This window comes from Sycon ciliatum, chromosome 12 (genome assembly GCF_964019385.1).
Source record: "Sycon ciliatum chromosome 12, ocSycCili1.1, whole genome shotgun sequence".
Classification (NCBI taxonomy): domain Eukaryota; kingdom Metazoa; phylum Porifera; class Calcarea; order Leucosolenida; family Sycettidae; genus Sycon; species Sycon ciliatum.
The window spans coordinates 16,521,701-16,537,887 of NC_088654.1; the positions used below are offsets into that span (position 1 = coordinate 16,521,701).

General features: G+C 50.8%; 1 protein-coding gene across 1 annotated transcript in view; it reads left to right on the forward strand.

Annotated features, from left to right (window-relative positions):
- The window catches only part of LOC135828908 (uncharacterized), a 61,716-nt gene that overhangs the window by 16,401 nt on the left and 29,128 nt on the right, over positions 1-16,187 (forward strand). The window contains exons 5-8 of the mRNA XM_065341341.1: positions 6,650-6,758; positions 7,558-7,647; positions 8,080-8,157; positions 9,914-10,015. Coding sequence (XP_065197413.1) covers positions 6,650-6,758; positions 7,558-7,647; positions 8,080-8,157; positions 9,914-10,015 — 379 coding nt within the window. The remainder of the gene's footprint in view (positions 1-6,649; positions 6,759-7,557; positions 7,648-8,079; positions 8,158-9,913; positions 10,016-16,187) is intronic.

Sequence of the window (16,187 nt, forward strand, 5' to 3'; positions counted from 1 at the left end):
CACTAACTGCGAGTGGTACGTCGTCGAGAGTAAACACGACGAAATTTGCTCAGGGTTTCGGCACCGCGACTGACCCAGCGTCCGCTTATGGTGGTCCAGCAGCATCAGCATCAGCCTCTTTTGGAGCACATTCTCACCTGGCCCCGGCCTCTGCGAGTACGATCCCCTACGGTAGCCGCTTGCCGCTCGACGTACTCGGAGTGCCACAATTACAAGCGGCCCAGAGTCAAACCCCGCAATGGACGCAGCCAGATACGGCAGCCAGCCAGTGGCCGCCGCCGTGTAGTACAACGCCTAATTTAGCTGGTTCGACACAGTGGTCACCAGTTCCACCTGCAGCAGTGTCGTCCAACAACGCCGCTTTTGGGGTACAGAGTCTACAGACGCAGTACAATGTCAGCGGTTTGTACCCATCACCAGCTCTACCTCCACCAGTCAACGCCGTTTTTGGTGGATCGCCTGCACAGAATGGAAGTGCACTGTACCCAGGCCAACAAGCAGCATCCAATTATGGCCCTTATGGCGGAACCCCAAATGGGTATGGATTGACTGGACCAGTACCAGGATTCACACCTGGTCCTTCGCATGCACCGCAAGGCAATCCACCATCAGACGTTTACCGTCATTTAAGAAAGATCAAGATACCAACCTTTGACGGCGACAAAAAGCTATACGACACATGGCGTACGTCTTTCAACGTCTGCGTCGATCAACAGCCTCTGTCACCGGAGCTGAAGCTGTTGCAGCTCAGGCAATATCTGTCCGGTCCACCGTTGAAGACTGTTGAGACGTATGGTTACTCGGCAGCGGCCTACGCAGCAGCACTCCAGCGACTTGACCAAAAGTACGGAGGTGAGAAGCGCAAAACAGCCGTCCACATGTCCGCGCTCCAGGACATGCCAGCAATCCGTGAGCGTGGCACAGCCAAACAGCTTGAGCGTTTCGCAGATCTTGTGCAAGTCGCCAAGATTAACTTGATTGATGCTGGCCGTCAGAATGAGCTGTCGTACGGTACGTTCTGCACTCAGCTCCAGCAGAAGCTGAGCCAAGATCTGTTAACGGCGTACCACCGGTGGCGTTGCGATAACAATATTGTCGAGTCGGTCGACTCGCTATTGCAGTGGTTAGTACGGGAAGCAGATTTCCGCACGGAAGCGGAGGAGACCCTGCAGAGTGTCTCGCATAGCGTAGCAGCCACACGTCTGACGAGCAAGCCTGCCAAATCAGACATTTCCACAGCAGCAGCTCTTACCGTCACCTCATCGAGCGTAGAATGTGTGTTTTGCGGCAGCGGACACGAGTCCTCGCAATGTTCGTCCATCACAGACATCAAGCGCCGCAAGGAGCTGATACGCAAGAATGGTCGTTGCTTCATCTGTCTGAAGAAGAACCACATGGCTCGCGACTGCAAGTCCAAGCTGAGATGTAGCAAATGCGAGCATCGACATCATACGTCCATTTGCGAACCCAAGTCGTCAGAGCAGCCTGGGACTAGCGCGAAGACATCATCTCCGCCATCTAGACAAGGCGGAAGTGGAAAATGGTCGAAGCCAGTGTTTTCGTCAACAACCGCAGCTACTGTCAGCGACAGCGGAGCTGTATTTCTACAAACTGCACAGACCTCGGTGGTCTCGCCTCAACGTCCAGATCGAAAAGTGCCTGTACGAGTAATGCTAGACGGTGGGAGCCAACGCTCGTACGCTACATCATCGGTACTGACTCAGTTGGATGTGCGCCGCTCCGGTCAAGAACGTGTAGTGATAAACGCGTTTGGCGGCGAACAGCCAAGCCCAAGCACACTCCGGGACGTGGTCGAACTGGACATTCAGTGCGTCGATGGCAACCGGATTCGTGTCAACTGCATCGTCGTGCCATCAGTCTGTGCACCCGTGCAAAATCAGCACACCGCAGATGTAGTCACAGCTTACGAGTCTCTACAGAATCTCAGTCTCGCCGACAACTGTGGCGGCTCAGCTAGTATCGACATTCTACTCGGCGCTGATGTTTATTGGCAGATCGTCACGGGCGACATCGTTCGTGTAGATGATGGGCCAACTGCTCTCGATACTCGCCTCGGGTGGGTTCTGTCCGGACCAACAGGCAGGTGTAATTCAGGCATCATCTCCACTAACGTCGCAACCAATCACGCTTGCGATGTCGAACCATCTACCGTGCAAGATCCAGACAGCGCTTTGGTCCAGCTACTCCAGAAGTTCTGGCAGCTTGAATCCATCGGCATCTTGCCTAATGAACCGGACACTCTGCAGCTGTTCCAACAGACCATCCGCTACGATGGGCAGAGGTACACGGTCAGGTTGCCATGGAGGGAGGATCATCGCGCGCTTCCAGACAATTACAGTCTGTCCGAGAAACGGCTGCAGTCAACACTCAAGAAACTGCAGAAGTCACCAGAAATTCTGAAGGAATACAATGCAGTAATTCAAGAGCAACTTCAGAAGGGCATCATCGAGGAGGTGCCAACTACAGAGCACGACGTGGTGGGCGAAGTACATTACCTGCCTCACCATCCTGTCATTCGGCAGGACAAGACCACTACGAAGGTTCGTGTGGTGTACGATGCCTCAGCCAAGGTGAAGACGCATCCGTCCCTGAACGACTGCATCCACACGGGACCACCGCTGCTCGAGCAGATCACCAGCATACTGCTCCGGTTCCGAACGCATGCGGTAGCCTTCACCGCAGACATAGAAAAGGCGTTCTTGATGGTTGGGATTGAGACAGCCGACCGCGACGTCCTACGCTTCCTCTGGGTCGACAATCCCACAAGCGCTCAGCCGGTACTCAAGATGTACCGATTCACGCGTGTTGTCTTCGGTGTATCCGCTAGCCCATTCTTATTGAACGCTACCCTGCAACACCATCTCGCCAAGTTTGATCCCGAGTTCACTACGAAGCTGCTACAGAGTCTGTACGTGGACGATGTTGCGAGTGGCGGCAACAGCAATGCCAATGCGTTGGAATTGTTCAACCGTGCCAAGAATCACCTTGCAACAGGCGGATTCAACTTGCGCAAGTTTGTCTCCAACTCCGCTGAGTTGAATGAGATCGTCAATGGTACCGCAGCGACATCACTGCCGACTAACGGTCTGCCTACTGTCGCCGTGGACAACGACTCGTATGCCAAGACCATGTTGAACGGCTCATCCGCAGCCACCACCAAAGTCCTAGGCATTCCATGGGACAGGACATCTGACCGTCTCACGTTCAGCGTCGACGAAGTGTTCAGCACGACCAAGGTCGACTCGCCAGTGACTAAGCGCCAAGTCCTATCGGCGTCAGCCAAGATGTATGACCCCCTCGGACTCCTGGCACCTATCACCATCACCCTCAAGGTATTTCACCAACAACTATGCCAGTTGAAGATGGGCTGGGATGACCCATTGGAGGGAGAGTGTCTTGGCAAGTGGCAGACGATGATACGGGAATTGAAGGCCATGCCACCAGTCTCATTGCCACGGCACTACGCAACAGACGCGAACGGCAACATCACACGTGTCGAGCTACACGGTTTCTGTGACGCGTCCGAGAGAGCCTATGCAGCAGCCATCTACATTGTGTTCACGACGGAGGTGGGCACTTCAGTACAGCTAGTCGCGGCAAAGACTCGTGTTGCGCCGCTGAAGCAACAGACCATTCCCCGCCTCGAGTTGCTTTCAGCACTGGTATTGGCTCGCCTGATGGCATCCGTCTCATCAACGTTGGCGGAGCTGAAGATTGATCAGATTCACTGCTGGTCAGACTCCCAAGTGGCACTGGCATGGATAGCTGGAGTGGAGCAAACATGGAAGCAGTTTGTGGAGAGCCGGGTTACAGAGATCCGACGTCTCGTTCCGACGTCCTGCTGGAGCTACTGCCCAACAGCTTCGAACCCAGCCGACCTGCCGTCGCGAGGAGTGAAGCCTAGCGAGCTCACCAGTACCATCTGGTACACTGGTCCGAAGTGGCTACACGAGCCACAACCCCGAGCAGAAGTCGACAGCGGCTCCGCAGCATCGCAGTGTGAAGAAGTCGAGAGAGAGCGGAAGGCAACACCTACCACGGTCATGGCAGTCGGCTGCACCTCGCACAGCAGCATCGAGAAGGTCATCGATGTGAATCGATTCAGCTCACTGAGCAAACTGCTGCGTGTGACCGCTTACGTCCTGAAGGTCACAGACCTGTTGAAGCGTCGCAGCAAGACCACACATCTGTCTGCGAAGGATCTCCACAGAGCACATACACTGTGGATGGTCAACGCTCAACAGGATCTGTCCAAGGACAAGAAGTACCCTGGTTGGTGTAAGGAGTTCGGCCTTTTCACCGACGAGAGTGGCATTCTACGGTGTGGTGGACGTCTGCAAAACGCCGGACTGTCGCATGATCAAACCCATCCGGTTTTGCTGAACGCGAACCACCCGTTGACACGTCTAGCCGTCCTGCAGGCGCATGACACGGTATGCCACAATGGTGTCAAGGAGACACTAACCGAGCTACGATCCCGTTACTGGATCATTCGTGGTCGGCAATTCGTACGAAAGATTGTCGGCCAATGCACCGTTTGTCGACGTCTCGAGTCGAAGCCGTACGCTCCGGAAGATTCACCTCCCCTGCCAGAATTCAGGACCAAGGTGGACTTCCCCTTTAGTTACGTCGGTGTGGACTTCGCAGGGCCACTGTTTGTCAGGGAAGGAGCAGACACCAAGAAGGTATATATCGCGCTCTTCACCTGCGCCGTCAGCCGAGCGCTCCATCTAGATCTTGTGCCTGACCTATCAGCGGAAACGTTCCTCCGTTGTTTCAAGCGGTTTACGGCACGATTTGGCATCCCTCGGCACGTTACCTCTGACAACGCCAAGACCTTCAAGTCAGCGGCTAAGTCACTAGTGGGTTTGTTCGGTCTGCCCGAAGTCACTGACTATCTAACAGCACACGGCATGGAATGGTCGTTCAACTTGGAGAAGGCTCCATGGTGGGGTGGATTTTATGAACGGATGGTCCGATGTGTAAAACGCTGCTTGAGGAAGATTCTCGGCCAGGCACGCGTCACGTACGAAGAACTCCTCACCTTCTTGCTCGAGGTTGAAGCAGTCCTCAACAGTCGCCCTCTGACATTTGTGTCAACTGAAGATGTCGAGGAGCCGTTAACACCGTCCCATCTATTGTATGGTCGGCGCGTCCTGTCATTTCCGACAGTGTGTCCTGATGACGTCGGTGTCGCGTCAATTCAACGAGATGAGCTTCTACACCGACTCACCCACCTCAACACGCTCCTGGAGCATTTCTGGTGCAGATGGAGAAGTGAGTATCTACTCGAACTCCGAAACGCTCACAGGCGAGGCAATCAGCACGACCAAGGAGCAACAGTGTGCGTCGGTGATGTAGTAGTCGTGCACGACGACAATGAGAAGCGTGGCCTGTGGAGACTAGCGTTAGTCGAAGACCTCATCCGAGGCAAGGACAACAAGGTCCGAGGAGCGGTGATAAAATGCTCTTCCCGCGGAGGACGAGCATCCACCATGCGTCGCCCGGTACAGCGACTGTACCCTGTGGAGGTAGCAAGACCTGCACCAGCCGTCGACGTTCTCGACGAACAATCGCAGGCCCACGTTGCGGACACAGCCTCCGCTGTCCAGCAATCTGGTGCGCACCCCGGCGCCATGCGCCCGAAGAGAGATGCTGCCCGGTCAGCTGATAAGGCCAGACAGCAACTGATTAATGCCGGCTCCTTATAGAGCTGCAGCAGCAATATTCTGTGATTAGATGAGAGCATCACGTTGCACCATGCTCTGTACTCTAGTAGCATCACACTGTTGTAGGAACGAGTCAGGTACATGTAGTACACTAATTTCTAAGCTCTCATCTGGAGGGAGTGTGGAATATTGCATGCTTGTCAATAGTGCATGCTTGTTAGAGATTGCATGCTTGTCAGATATTGCATGCTTGTTAGATAATGCATGCTTGTTAGAGATTGCATGCTTGTTAGATATTGCATGAATAAGAGTATTGTCACAAACTAATGGTTCGCACCAAGCATACATACAAGCACACAAGCAATTGATTATACAGTCTTCTTTCTTCTTTCTATCGTGTCTTCTAAAGTATTTTACTTACCTTTTGCGCCATGGTACGTCTACGACGTTCCCATGGTCTTCACGTACGACATACGGTTTTCTAGCCCTTTTTCCTGGAGCTTGTCTCCTCGTGTCGTTTCTGTTTCATTGGTTTTACGTTGTCTAATGATAAGCAACAGTTTGAGTTTGAGTCTAAGAGAACCCAAGATGCGCTCGCGTTGAGCCAAAGCAGCCTTACAAGATACCATTTTGTAAAACGATAAGCATGCAAGCATGCGCACAACAACAAGAACATGTACGATAATCATGCACCCGGCGCAGTCCGCACCAACGTGCCAAAAGGGGCACACACGGGCCAAAAGGGCAGGGACAACAGATGTACCGTACTCGAATCAGGTTGACCCCCGCCCCCACCGTGTAGGGAGACCTGCTTTTCTGTCTTTCAAAAAAATGAGGATTTTTTAGTCTTCTGAATCACTTTCCCGCATGTGCGTGTATCTGTGTGTCTGTGTGTGTGTGTGTGTCCGGGTCTACGTGTGTGTGTGTGTGTCTGTGTGCGTGTCTGTGTCCATGTGCAGCTCAGACGGAGCCTACTGCCAGTGGTTTGAGGCATTGTTCATCCGCTGGCACACGGACTTTGAGAACCAGTGCAAAGATCGGGCAGCGGCCGTTTTGACTGCACACAAAGTGAGGGGTGTCTTATTGAACATACAGTGAATCTCCGGGATATGTTGTTGTTGTTGTATTCTTTTATTTCAATTCGCTCAGGGCACAGGCAATACTGGATATAATACAGGGCGTCAGAAGGTAATTTAGTGTGGTGTGGTCAGCCATCTGAAGTACAGTTTACGGGTGCGGGAGGGGTGGCTGAACCGAAAATTTTGGAAATTCAGAGCCCAAATCAGGGCATTTTATTGATTCACGGGGTACTTGGGGCAAAGAGTGGTACGGTCGGTGTCCGACACCCCTGTAATACCCTGGATGTCATATACAACCGGGGATGAGGCACTACTGTTGAGAACCGTACGTTAGTAGTTGCCTCCACTACAGTCAGACCTCACTTATCCGGTCCTCTTTTATCCAGATCCCTCACCACCCGGAAGAAAATAGCTGGTTATAGATTTACAGCATACGTGATGCATCCAACATAACCGGTGTTCGGTTGCCCGGTTGTCCGGTTCCCTCGCCCATCCGGATATTTGTGTGGGAAACGGATGTGTGCGGTTAAATGAGGTCTGACTGTATCTCTTTCCCACTTTCTCTTTCTTTCTCTCACTACAAGGAGGAATTTTTCCTTGTGCCAGCGGAGAGGGGTCAACACAATAATGTGGAGCACTATTACACGCAAAGGGCACAAAGGAGGATTACAGAGTTCATCGCAACTCCGAGTTTCTTATCCCTTCCATTGTTGCTCTTTCTCTCTATGTAATTGTATCTCCCTCCCTCCATCTCTCTCAATCTGTCGCCGTGTAACTATTTCACACAGGCCAATAACATTCAGGAATTGACGATCAAAGGCTCCAGTCCGCTTCTCTGTACCCAGTCGGCACAAGAACTGGCTTTCGTCATCGAGCTGGTAAGTTGGCATGCGTGGCTTTAAGTGCCAAATGGGCGTCTCAAGGGTAGTGAAGCATGTGCCCGGTGTGTGTGTGGGGGGGGGGGGCATGTGTGTGTGTATGTGTATGTGTGTGCATGTGTGTTGTTGTTCTTCTTCTTCTTCTTCTTGTCAGTATCACCAGGTGTTCTTGTGCGTCAAATGTGTTCTGGGTTTACTGGTTGTCGGGTCAACGTTTTGTCTCATTTTCTACAAATACTGTCTCCCCAAATATGTACATGTGCCACACTCAACGATTCAACACATATGTGTGTGCATGTGTGTGTGTGTGTGTGTGCGTGTGCGTGTGTGTGTGCGTGTGTGTGTGTTTATGCATGAACGCCTGCATGCACGTGAGCATCTGTCTGTCCACACGTGTGTGTACACGTCCGTCACCTGTTTTCATTCCTACAGCTTTTGAATGATTATAAACAGCTTCTCAGCCACCCAGTCATTGAGCATGCTTTCAGCAGTGCCGAGTGTATCATCAATGTAAGGCATTCACACCTCCAACCCCTAGACGTGTACCGCCTGATAACATTTGAGCTTTGGGGAAATTTCTGCATAGTACTAACCCCTCCTATACACACACACACACACACACACACGCACACACATGCTCTCACACACACACGCGCGCATGCACACGCACATACACAAACATGTGCACACACACGTGCACACACACGCACGTGCACACACACATACACATACCTTAATCAAATGGCCCGATGCATGCTTGTAGTGTATAGCATAAAATAAAAAAACAGCACAACAACACGAGATACACTACTTCTCGCTCAACATTTACTGACATACACAGAGACATACACAGCAAACAGCAGCACACAAGTTCAAGGCTCACCACGACCGTACAAAGCGTCAATAACGGTCATTTGGATTTGACCAATCAGCGCACGGCAAAGCAATTGTGGGGTGTTTTCTGAGTGGTATTCGTTGGTTTTAGACATTTTAGGCCATTGTGGATTCGTGTTCAGAAGGTGTGTCTTTGGAGGGTTACCATCTCGAATTTTTCGATTTGGCCTTCATTTGGCTGAGATCGGATGGTGAAATCACTCAAACGCGAAGGCGTGCGAACAAGTGAATGAAGAGAAAATTAGAAATCGAGGACGGTAAACCGATATAGAATTCCAAGACCTTGAAAATGAGCTATCGATGGTGAGAATCGGCCAAGGAGAACCACTGGTCTACTTTTTTGAGGACATCAAGGTTGGCCGTGCGTCGCCGCGCGCACCAACAAAAACTGGCAGCCGTGCGCATATCTGCAAGTGCAACAAGAAAGGGCGGAGGAGACAGGAAGCGTTCCAAGTGAAGAGTTTATCTTCGTGTTGACTCAAGCTAAGGACTCATGCCAGTCAGGGATCATACCAGTCACCTCTCATCATGGTCATGACCACGAAGAGATTCATTTGTGGCCAGGAAACTCCCCACTCGCAGCGTGAAAGCTGCGAGGCCAAACAGAAAAGAGTGTGCCGAGTCGCGATCAGGAAACGCTGAGTTCTACTGACAACATTGGTTAGCTAGGCGCGGCAAATTCTTGTACATGTCAGGACTCAAGTTCACCAGTACCTCACGGACATATCTTGGTCGACACCCACCAGCGGATTGAGAAAATGACCAAGATGGCTTGGAGAAAGGACGTCTTCTCCGCGTGTCTTTCCCGACATCAAACAACAAGATTCGCTTCGGCACTGGCCCTTCGCTGTACAGAGTAGACCAGGGAGTCATAAAATACCGGTATTTTACGACTAGACTGTACATCGATGAGCATGAACTCGGGTGCGTAGCCGCTATGACTGCACAAACTCTGGCCTTGGCGGCATCGCCATGTTTTCAAAATGGTGGTCGACGCTTTTTGAATTTTGTATGGTCGTGGTGAGCCCTGAAGTTGAAGGGTAGTTGGCCTCAGTCAGATGTGACTACGCGAGAAATCATTTCTCGCTTATCTCGCTGCACTCGGCCGGAGAGAACACAACTTTGCTCATTTCTTCCGCTTCCGCTTAGGAACTGCATCTGCGCCTTGATCCTAGAGGGTTCCTGCGGATGCGGAAAATTTGGCCTCCAGCCGAGTCTCACGCGAACCGTGAATGTTTTTCTTCCGTGGCCTCCCAATACAAGTCAACAACAATGTGTGTGTGCGTGCGTGTGTGTGTGTGTGTGTGTGTGTATGAGTGTGTATGTGTGCATGCATGTGTGTGCACGTGTCACCGTCACCTGTGCTGGACAGACGGTGTACCTGATCACGAGAACAGCACTGAACGAACACTGGCTGCAGCAGCTGACCGCAGAGCTTGACACATCCCATGGACGGCAAACCTCAATTGAAACGGTCAGTGTCGGGGGGGGGGGGGACATCATGGGACCTTTTTGCAACTCTTACAATATGAATAGTTTGGGTAAATAGTACCGTGTTCGTGTACATAAAATTCATTTTTCGTGGTTCTCAGTAATTGTGTTGGGTTAACCCCCCCCCCCCCCCCCCCCACACACACACATACACATACCGTAAAAGCAAAACATTTTGGTGGTGTTTTACTTTCGGTAACTCCGGTGACGGCAATTTTTACCGAAAATAAAACGCACCAAAAATTTCGGTACCAGTACGACTCGTACTAGTACACTTGCCTGGAAAAAGGGGTCTGCCGAAAATTTCCCTCCACCGATCCGCCGGTCTCGGAGAATACCGAAAATATTACACCGCCGAAAATTTCTGCTTTTACAGTACCCCAATGGTGATGCTTTGTTTGCCCACAAAAGAGGCTTTTTCGCAAACCGGGAACGTGCACAGGACGATGGCGAGGCGGGCTGCGGGCCACCAGCTCGTAGATCTACAGTGGCGCTCACTGAAATCCGACCCAAGGTGCGAAACTGGCGCCCTGGACCAGGTACGATGACGTCACTTTACTTGTGCATGCGTACGACCAGCCGCATCCGTACCACTTCCAGGGTGCCAAGGGCGATGCGAGTTCAGGGCGCAAGATATGCACTTTGGGTCAGGTTTCACCAAGCACAACTGGACTATAGTACTGTCGGGCGCCGAAGAACGGCCAGGCTGGAGTTTCACCAATTTTTAAGAACGGTGTAGGCTAGATTTTTTGCAGATAAGAACGGAAACCGCAATATACACTATAATGTACACTCAGACGTACAACTCTGCATAAATGTACGCGTCAGACTGTATCATCAAATAAGAACGAAACTGCTGTGTTCGCTAAAGATAAGAACGGGCTAGGCTAGAACCCTTACCCCCAGTTCTTCGGCTCCCGACAGTACTGTAGCCTCAATTCCTATGTTCCGTGATTCATCAAATACACGTGTTGTCCCTGCCTGTTTAAGGTCAAACGGGGTGAGCCATTTAAATGTAGCGTAAAACCATGGGCTGCCAAAATGTCGGCACCCAACAAACACTCCTCGGTTAGACCAGCAACAGCCAATACCCGGGCGGAGAGCGTAATGTTGCCAAAGGCAAATGTCAGGGGTAAACAGCTCTTGACGTCTAGGGTACCCCACCCGCAGTGTAGAGTGGCGATGCACCCAACTCAGAGGCAGGACGTAATAACCGTCCTGCATTCAACTTCTCCACAACAGCAAAAGTCACCAATGTGATGACTGCACCTGTGTCCACCAGACACGACACAGCTGAACTAGCCCTATCGGTGGCCAACGTACCTTGTGCAAAGAGACTGGTGCCGGCGCGGTGGATGTAGAACGGAACCGCGTCGGTGTTAGCCATGACAGCCCCCACCGGGAGGGAATCCAATAACTCGACCGGAATGGACGGTGGGGTGGACAGCCGGAGTGGCAGCCGGAGTACATAGGTGAGATTCCGCCGGAGTGTGCTCGAAAGCACACACAGACAGAGAGGCAGCATTAGAAAACAACACAGGCTCAATATCTCAGGAATCGTACCTGCCAGAACCGCCACCGACTCAGCGGGGTCGGCGTCACTCATGCACACATGCATACATGTATCAAAGTCACACTCATTCTCATCCTCTACAAAATAGGGAGGGCTACAGCTATTTCCTCAGTAGAATCAACACGCCTAGGTGAGGCGGTGGGACGACCCGCACCAGCCGCCTCATCTAGTTTAAAGATCTAGTGTTACCCTGGTGTTCACGAGGATTACGCCCGCGGTCACATGGATTTGAGTGGCAATCGCGGCGGAGGTGACCAAGTTGGCCGCAACCAAAACAGCATGGACCTCGTGACCAGCGGTCAGGAGCCGGACTCTCGCGCTGCGCACAGAGGTTTTCAAGCAGCCTGGTTTGCGGTGCACATAGTTTCTCCAAACTATCCAGGCGCGCCGTGATTTCAGGCGTGGCCGACGCGACGAACACAGGTTCAGCGGCCGGGTGCAACTGATCCTGCGTCTCCAGGACGACTGCCTTTTGAACGGCATACATTACCGTTTGCAGCTCGTGGTCCCCCACACGACGGCGCATGTAGGGAGACAAAGCGTCCAAAAAAGCACGGATAGACACGGTGTTAACCCTTTCCATGCCATGGACGCGTATACGCGTTTTTTTAGTATGAGCCGATTGGCCACGGACGCGTTTACGCGTTCTGCCTACACTGTACAGTACATGTGTATCGCGCGCTATAGACGAGTGTACAGACTGTTGTAACTCCGTCAAAATATCTCGGACTGCTAAGGTTGAGACACCGCTGTAAAGGTCTTGAGCTCATCTTTCCAGGGATATAAAGTTCTTCGCGATACGATAAGGTATGACCGAGCGGCGATAAATTGAACGGCCAGAATGCGCAAATTTCATTTTTTGGCGATCGATTCCAATTTTTGTTCGCGATTTCGTGCGGGCTAGGGGATTTCCCTAGACACAGCGCGTGCGCAGTCAGCTGCAACAAACGCGCTTGAATATCAGCTTTCCAACGCAGTTTGAATCGTGAAAATCAGTTCACAATGAGCAAGAAGACGAAAGAAAACATGAGAGGCAGTCGTTTTGTTATTTTCAGGCATGGTAGGGGGACTTTGAGAGGAGATGGAAGTGGCCCTGGTATGCCTGTCGCGCTGTGAGTCCCTGACATGGCTTCCTGTTGTCCAGATCTTTCCAACAAGCCATGGATCGTGAAAATCCATCAAGGTACAGTGAAATAGCAATAAATTTCGTTCTGAGGTGCGCGTGCAGCTTTGAACAGTTGAGCTCAGCGCCTGAACAATGCGTGGCCAACACATGAAAACATGCTGGCATGGAAAGGGTTAAGAATGGTACCAGGCGCCCCCGGATATGCCTTAGCCACCAATACCTGGATGGCGTCACCCAATTCAGTTAGGGTCTCAATCGCCCAGCGTTTCCGAGCCTGAAGCTCAGTTTGGCGGAGCAAGTCCTTGCCCGTGTCACCAAATCAAGCATGCAGGGCGGTCTCGATCTCCGCGCGATCCTCCCGCTGCGTGTCCGACAAGGATTGCAACATGAGAGCCGCACTGCCAGTGAGGCTCTTACATAACACAACACGCGCCATTAATTCCAATCTCTCCCGGGAGGCCGCATCAACCGTGTCATGGGGTTGGGCAACCGGGACATAATTATTGGCCTGCAAACATAATCGGAAATCGTTCATGAAGGCCTGGAGATCCTCCGCCGAGGAACCACCGAACGGTTTCAGCGTCAGCCATCTTCCAGGCGCTTCTACTGTAACCTTAGACATGGGGCCACAACTACTCCAGGTAACGAAATACGTGGGAAAAAACTACTCTCGGAGGGAACAGGGACCCAGAGCAAGACTACGTACGACACAAGCAGGCCAAAACTAAACAAATCTCACAATACTGGATTTACAAACTAATGCCCCAACAATGTCTAGCAGTAAACTAAAAGCAGCTGCTCTGGCTTACCTGAATTGCCTCGCTGGCGGCTAGCTTGGACGCGCGAAGGAGACGTGCCGAGACAAGAAGCACACGGGGATCGCCAAAGAAAGCAGGAGGCAGGTGAAGAAAAAGAGAAACCGGAAAGACCGCGGACGACAGGACGATCGCAGGCTCGTGGGGACGATGCCACTAGCCGGGCGCCAATTGTCGTCGGTGGGGGGGGGGGGGGGGGGGATTAGTACCTGACGCGTGTGGCACCCAAGTAAAAAACAGGATGTAGTACGCGACCGAGTGACAAGGCAAAACTGGTTCAGTCTGTCCGACTCAAAACACAGGTAGTATTCTCAGGGAACAATATTGCACGAAAAGACAAACGTAGGTAGCACAGAACTAACTTATAGTATATTGAAAAACTCAATAAGTGAAGGTAAGACGACAGAAACAACGGAAGCAAAGACTCTGCAACAACTGAGCTGGGCAACTGACACACGGATCTATATACGGTACGAGATTGCCAGTTACAGCTCCGAGCGCTAGCTAGCGAATGAAAAGCAAGGGATCTGATGGTGTCAGCAATGCATAGTGCAATACATAGTAATACATAGTGATTTGTGTAGGGGAAAGTCCGTCTACTACACAGGACTCAATATTTGTATTTTAGCCTTCCCGGTCGAATTTTGAGAGTTCTATAGTGTTGATCCTCCAACCGAGTTACCATGGAATATTACAAGATTCTCTATTGTTAGCTGAGGACTGCATTTAAAGTGAAGCATTGGGTGGCAACCAGGGAGTCGTACTCAAACTAGGGAGGTGACACGGCACAGAAATCCGTGTCACAGGGGTTGACTCGCACCCGTGACCCCTCGTTGTTATTTTTGGAATAGTTCAGTCCAGTCCAGTCCGAAAGGTCATACTCGGATCGACTCGCCTTCTGTACTTCACCTCCAAGCGTGCAGCATGGGTGTCTAGTTTTTGAAATTATTGAGGCAGCACATTTCGTTTACAGCCCATCACTCGCCAGTATTCTTTGAAAGACTACCAGCAATTTGTTTACCTCCTGCCATGTCCGAACTACTTGATAGCAGTGATGGCAACAGCAGCAGTTATGAGACAGCGTGTAGTGTTACGGTGACTGTTCAGAACTGTTCAGAGTCGTATCCTAGGTTAATCCGAATACGAAAAATTGACCCAAATTGCACATAACACGAAGCTGGTTTTTGAAAATTGTAAGTCGTGTATCTGCCCCATTTCTTCTTTATGACTTGCACAATACACCAGTCTTCCTAAACAACACATTTATAGCAGGGGTTAAGTACCATATAAGCGAAGTACAGCCAGTGATATTGTCATGTTGAAATACTACAATTTTGACACAAATTACACATAACACGAAGCCAGGTTTTGAAAAATGTAAGTCGTATATCTGCCCCATTTCTTCTTTATGACTTGCACAATGGTCCAGTCTGCCTAAATAACACATTTTGGCAGGGGTTATGTACCATATTAGAGAAGTACAGCCAATGATATTGTCATGTCTAAATATTACAATTTTTGACACAAATTAGACATAACACGAAGCTGGTTTTTGAAAATTGTAAGTCGTGTATCTGCCCCATTTCTTCTTTATGACTTGCACAATACACCAGTCTTCCTAAACAACACATTTCTAGCAGGGGTTAAGTACCATACAAGAGAGCTACATTGTACATCTAGTCATACTGTCATAAACAGCCAGCATTTTCCTGCAGCAGTCACACCACCATCATCATTATTTCCAGGGAAATCCTCTTACATTGTCAGCTCCTACGTCGTTAGATACAATGTAGGGGGCTGTAGGACCGGCTCGTCAAAAATAGAGAACCTGAACAAGCGTGCTCGGGACGTCTCAGCAATCGTAGTATGCTTGAGCACTCCTATAAAACTTGATCAATGGCAAAATCGTTCCCCACAGAAAAATCATACTTTGCGGGTCTTGCTTTGCACGCTTGGAGGTGAAGTACAGAAGGCGAGTCGATCCGAGTATGACCTTTCGGACTGGACTGGACTGAACTATTCCAAAAATAACAACGAGGGGTCACGGGTGCGAGTCAACCCCTGTGACACGGATTTCTGTGCCGTGTCACCTCCCTAGTTTGAGTACGACTCCCTGGTGGCAACCAAACCTTGCTCCACCTCGAGTGCAATGCTAGGCGATGCTGTCGTCAGAGTTTTCGTCCAGGCAATGGGCTTCTCCGACTCTTGCGTTTCCACAGTCATCACACACCTCAGGACGGAATGCATTCGACTTAGCTCCAAGGAGTGTTTCAGGAAAAAGCAACAAGAAAGACAAGAATTTTATAATAGCAATAAAGAGAACAAATTATTATAAAATTGTTGTCTCTGTTAGCTGCTCCCGGCTAATGATGCCCCCTCACACCGGAACACAGGGGTTTTATATGATTGGATAATTTATAGAAGTATTCGAGAAGAGTGTAGACAAGGAGAACAGGACAACGACAACTCAAGACTAGACTACAACAGAACAGAACCTGGAGCATGCGCTCTTCTATGTGAGTGGCTCATTGCCAAGGGGAACGAGCGGGAAATACAAATAGTGAGTATTCAGGTCGTAGCATACATACACCTATTACACTGTGCCCCCCTAGCTAAAATTCACGTCCACGGGAATGAACGA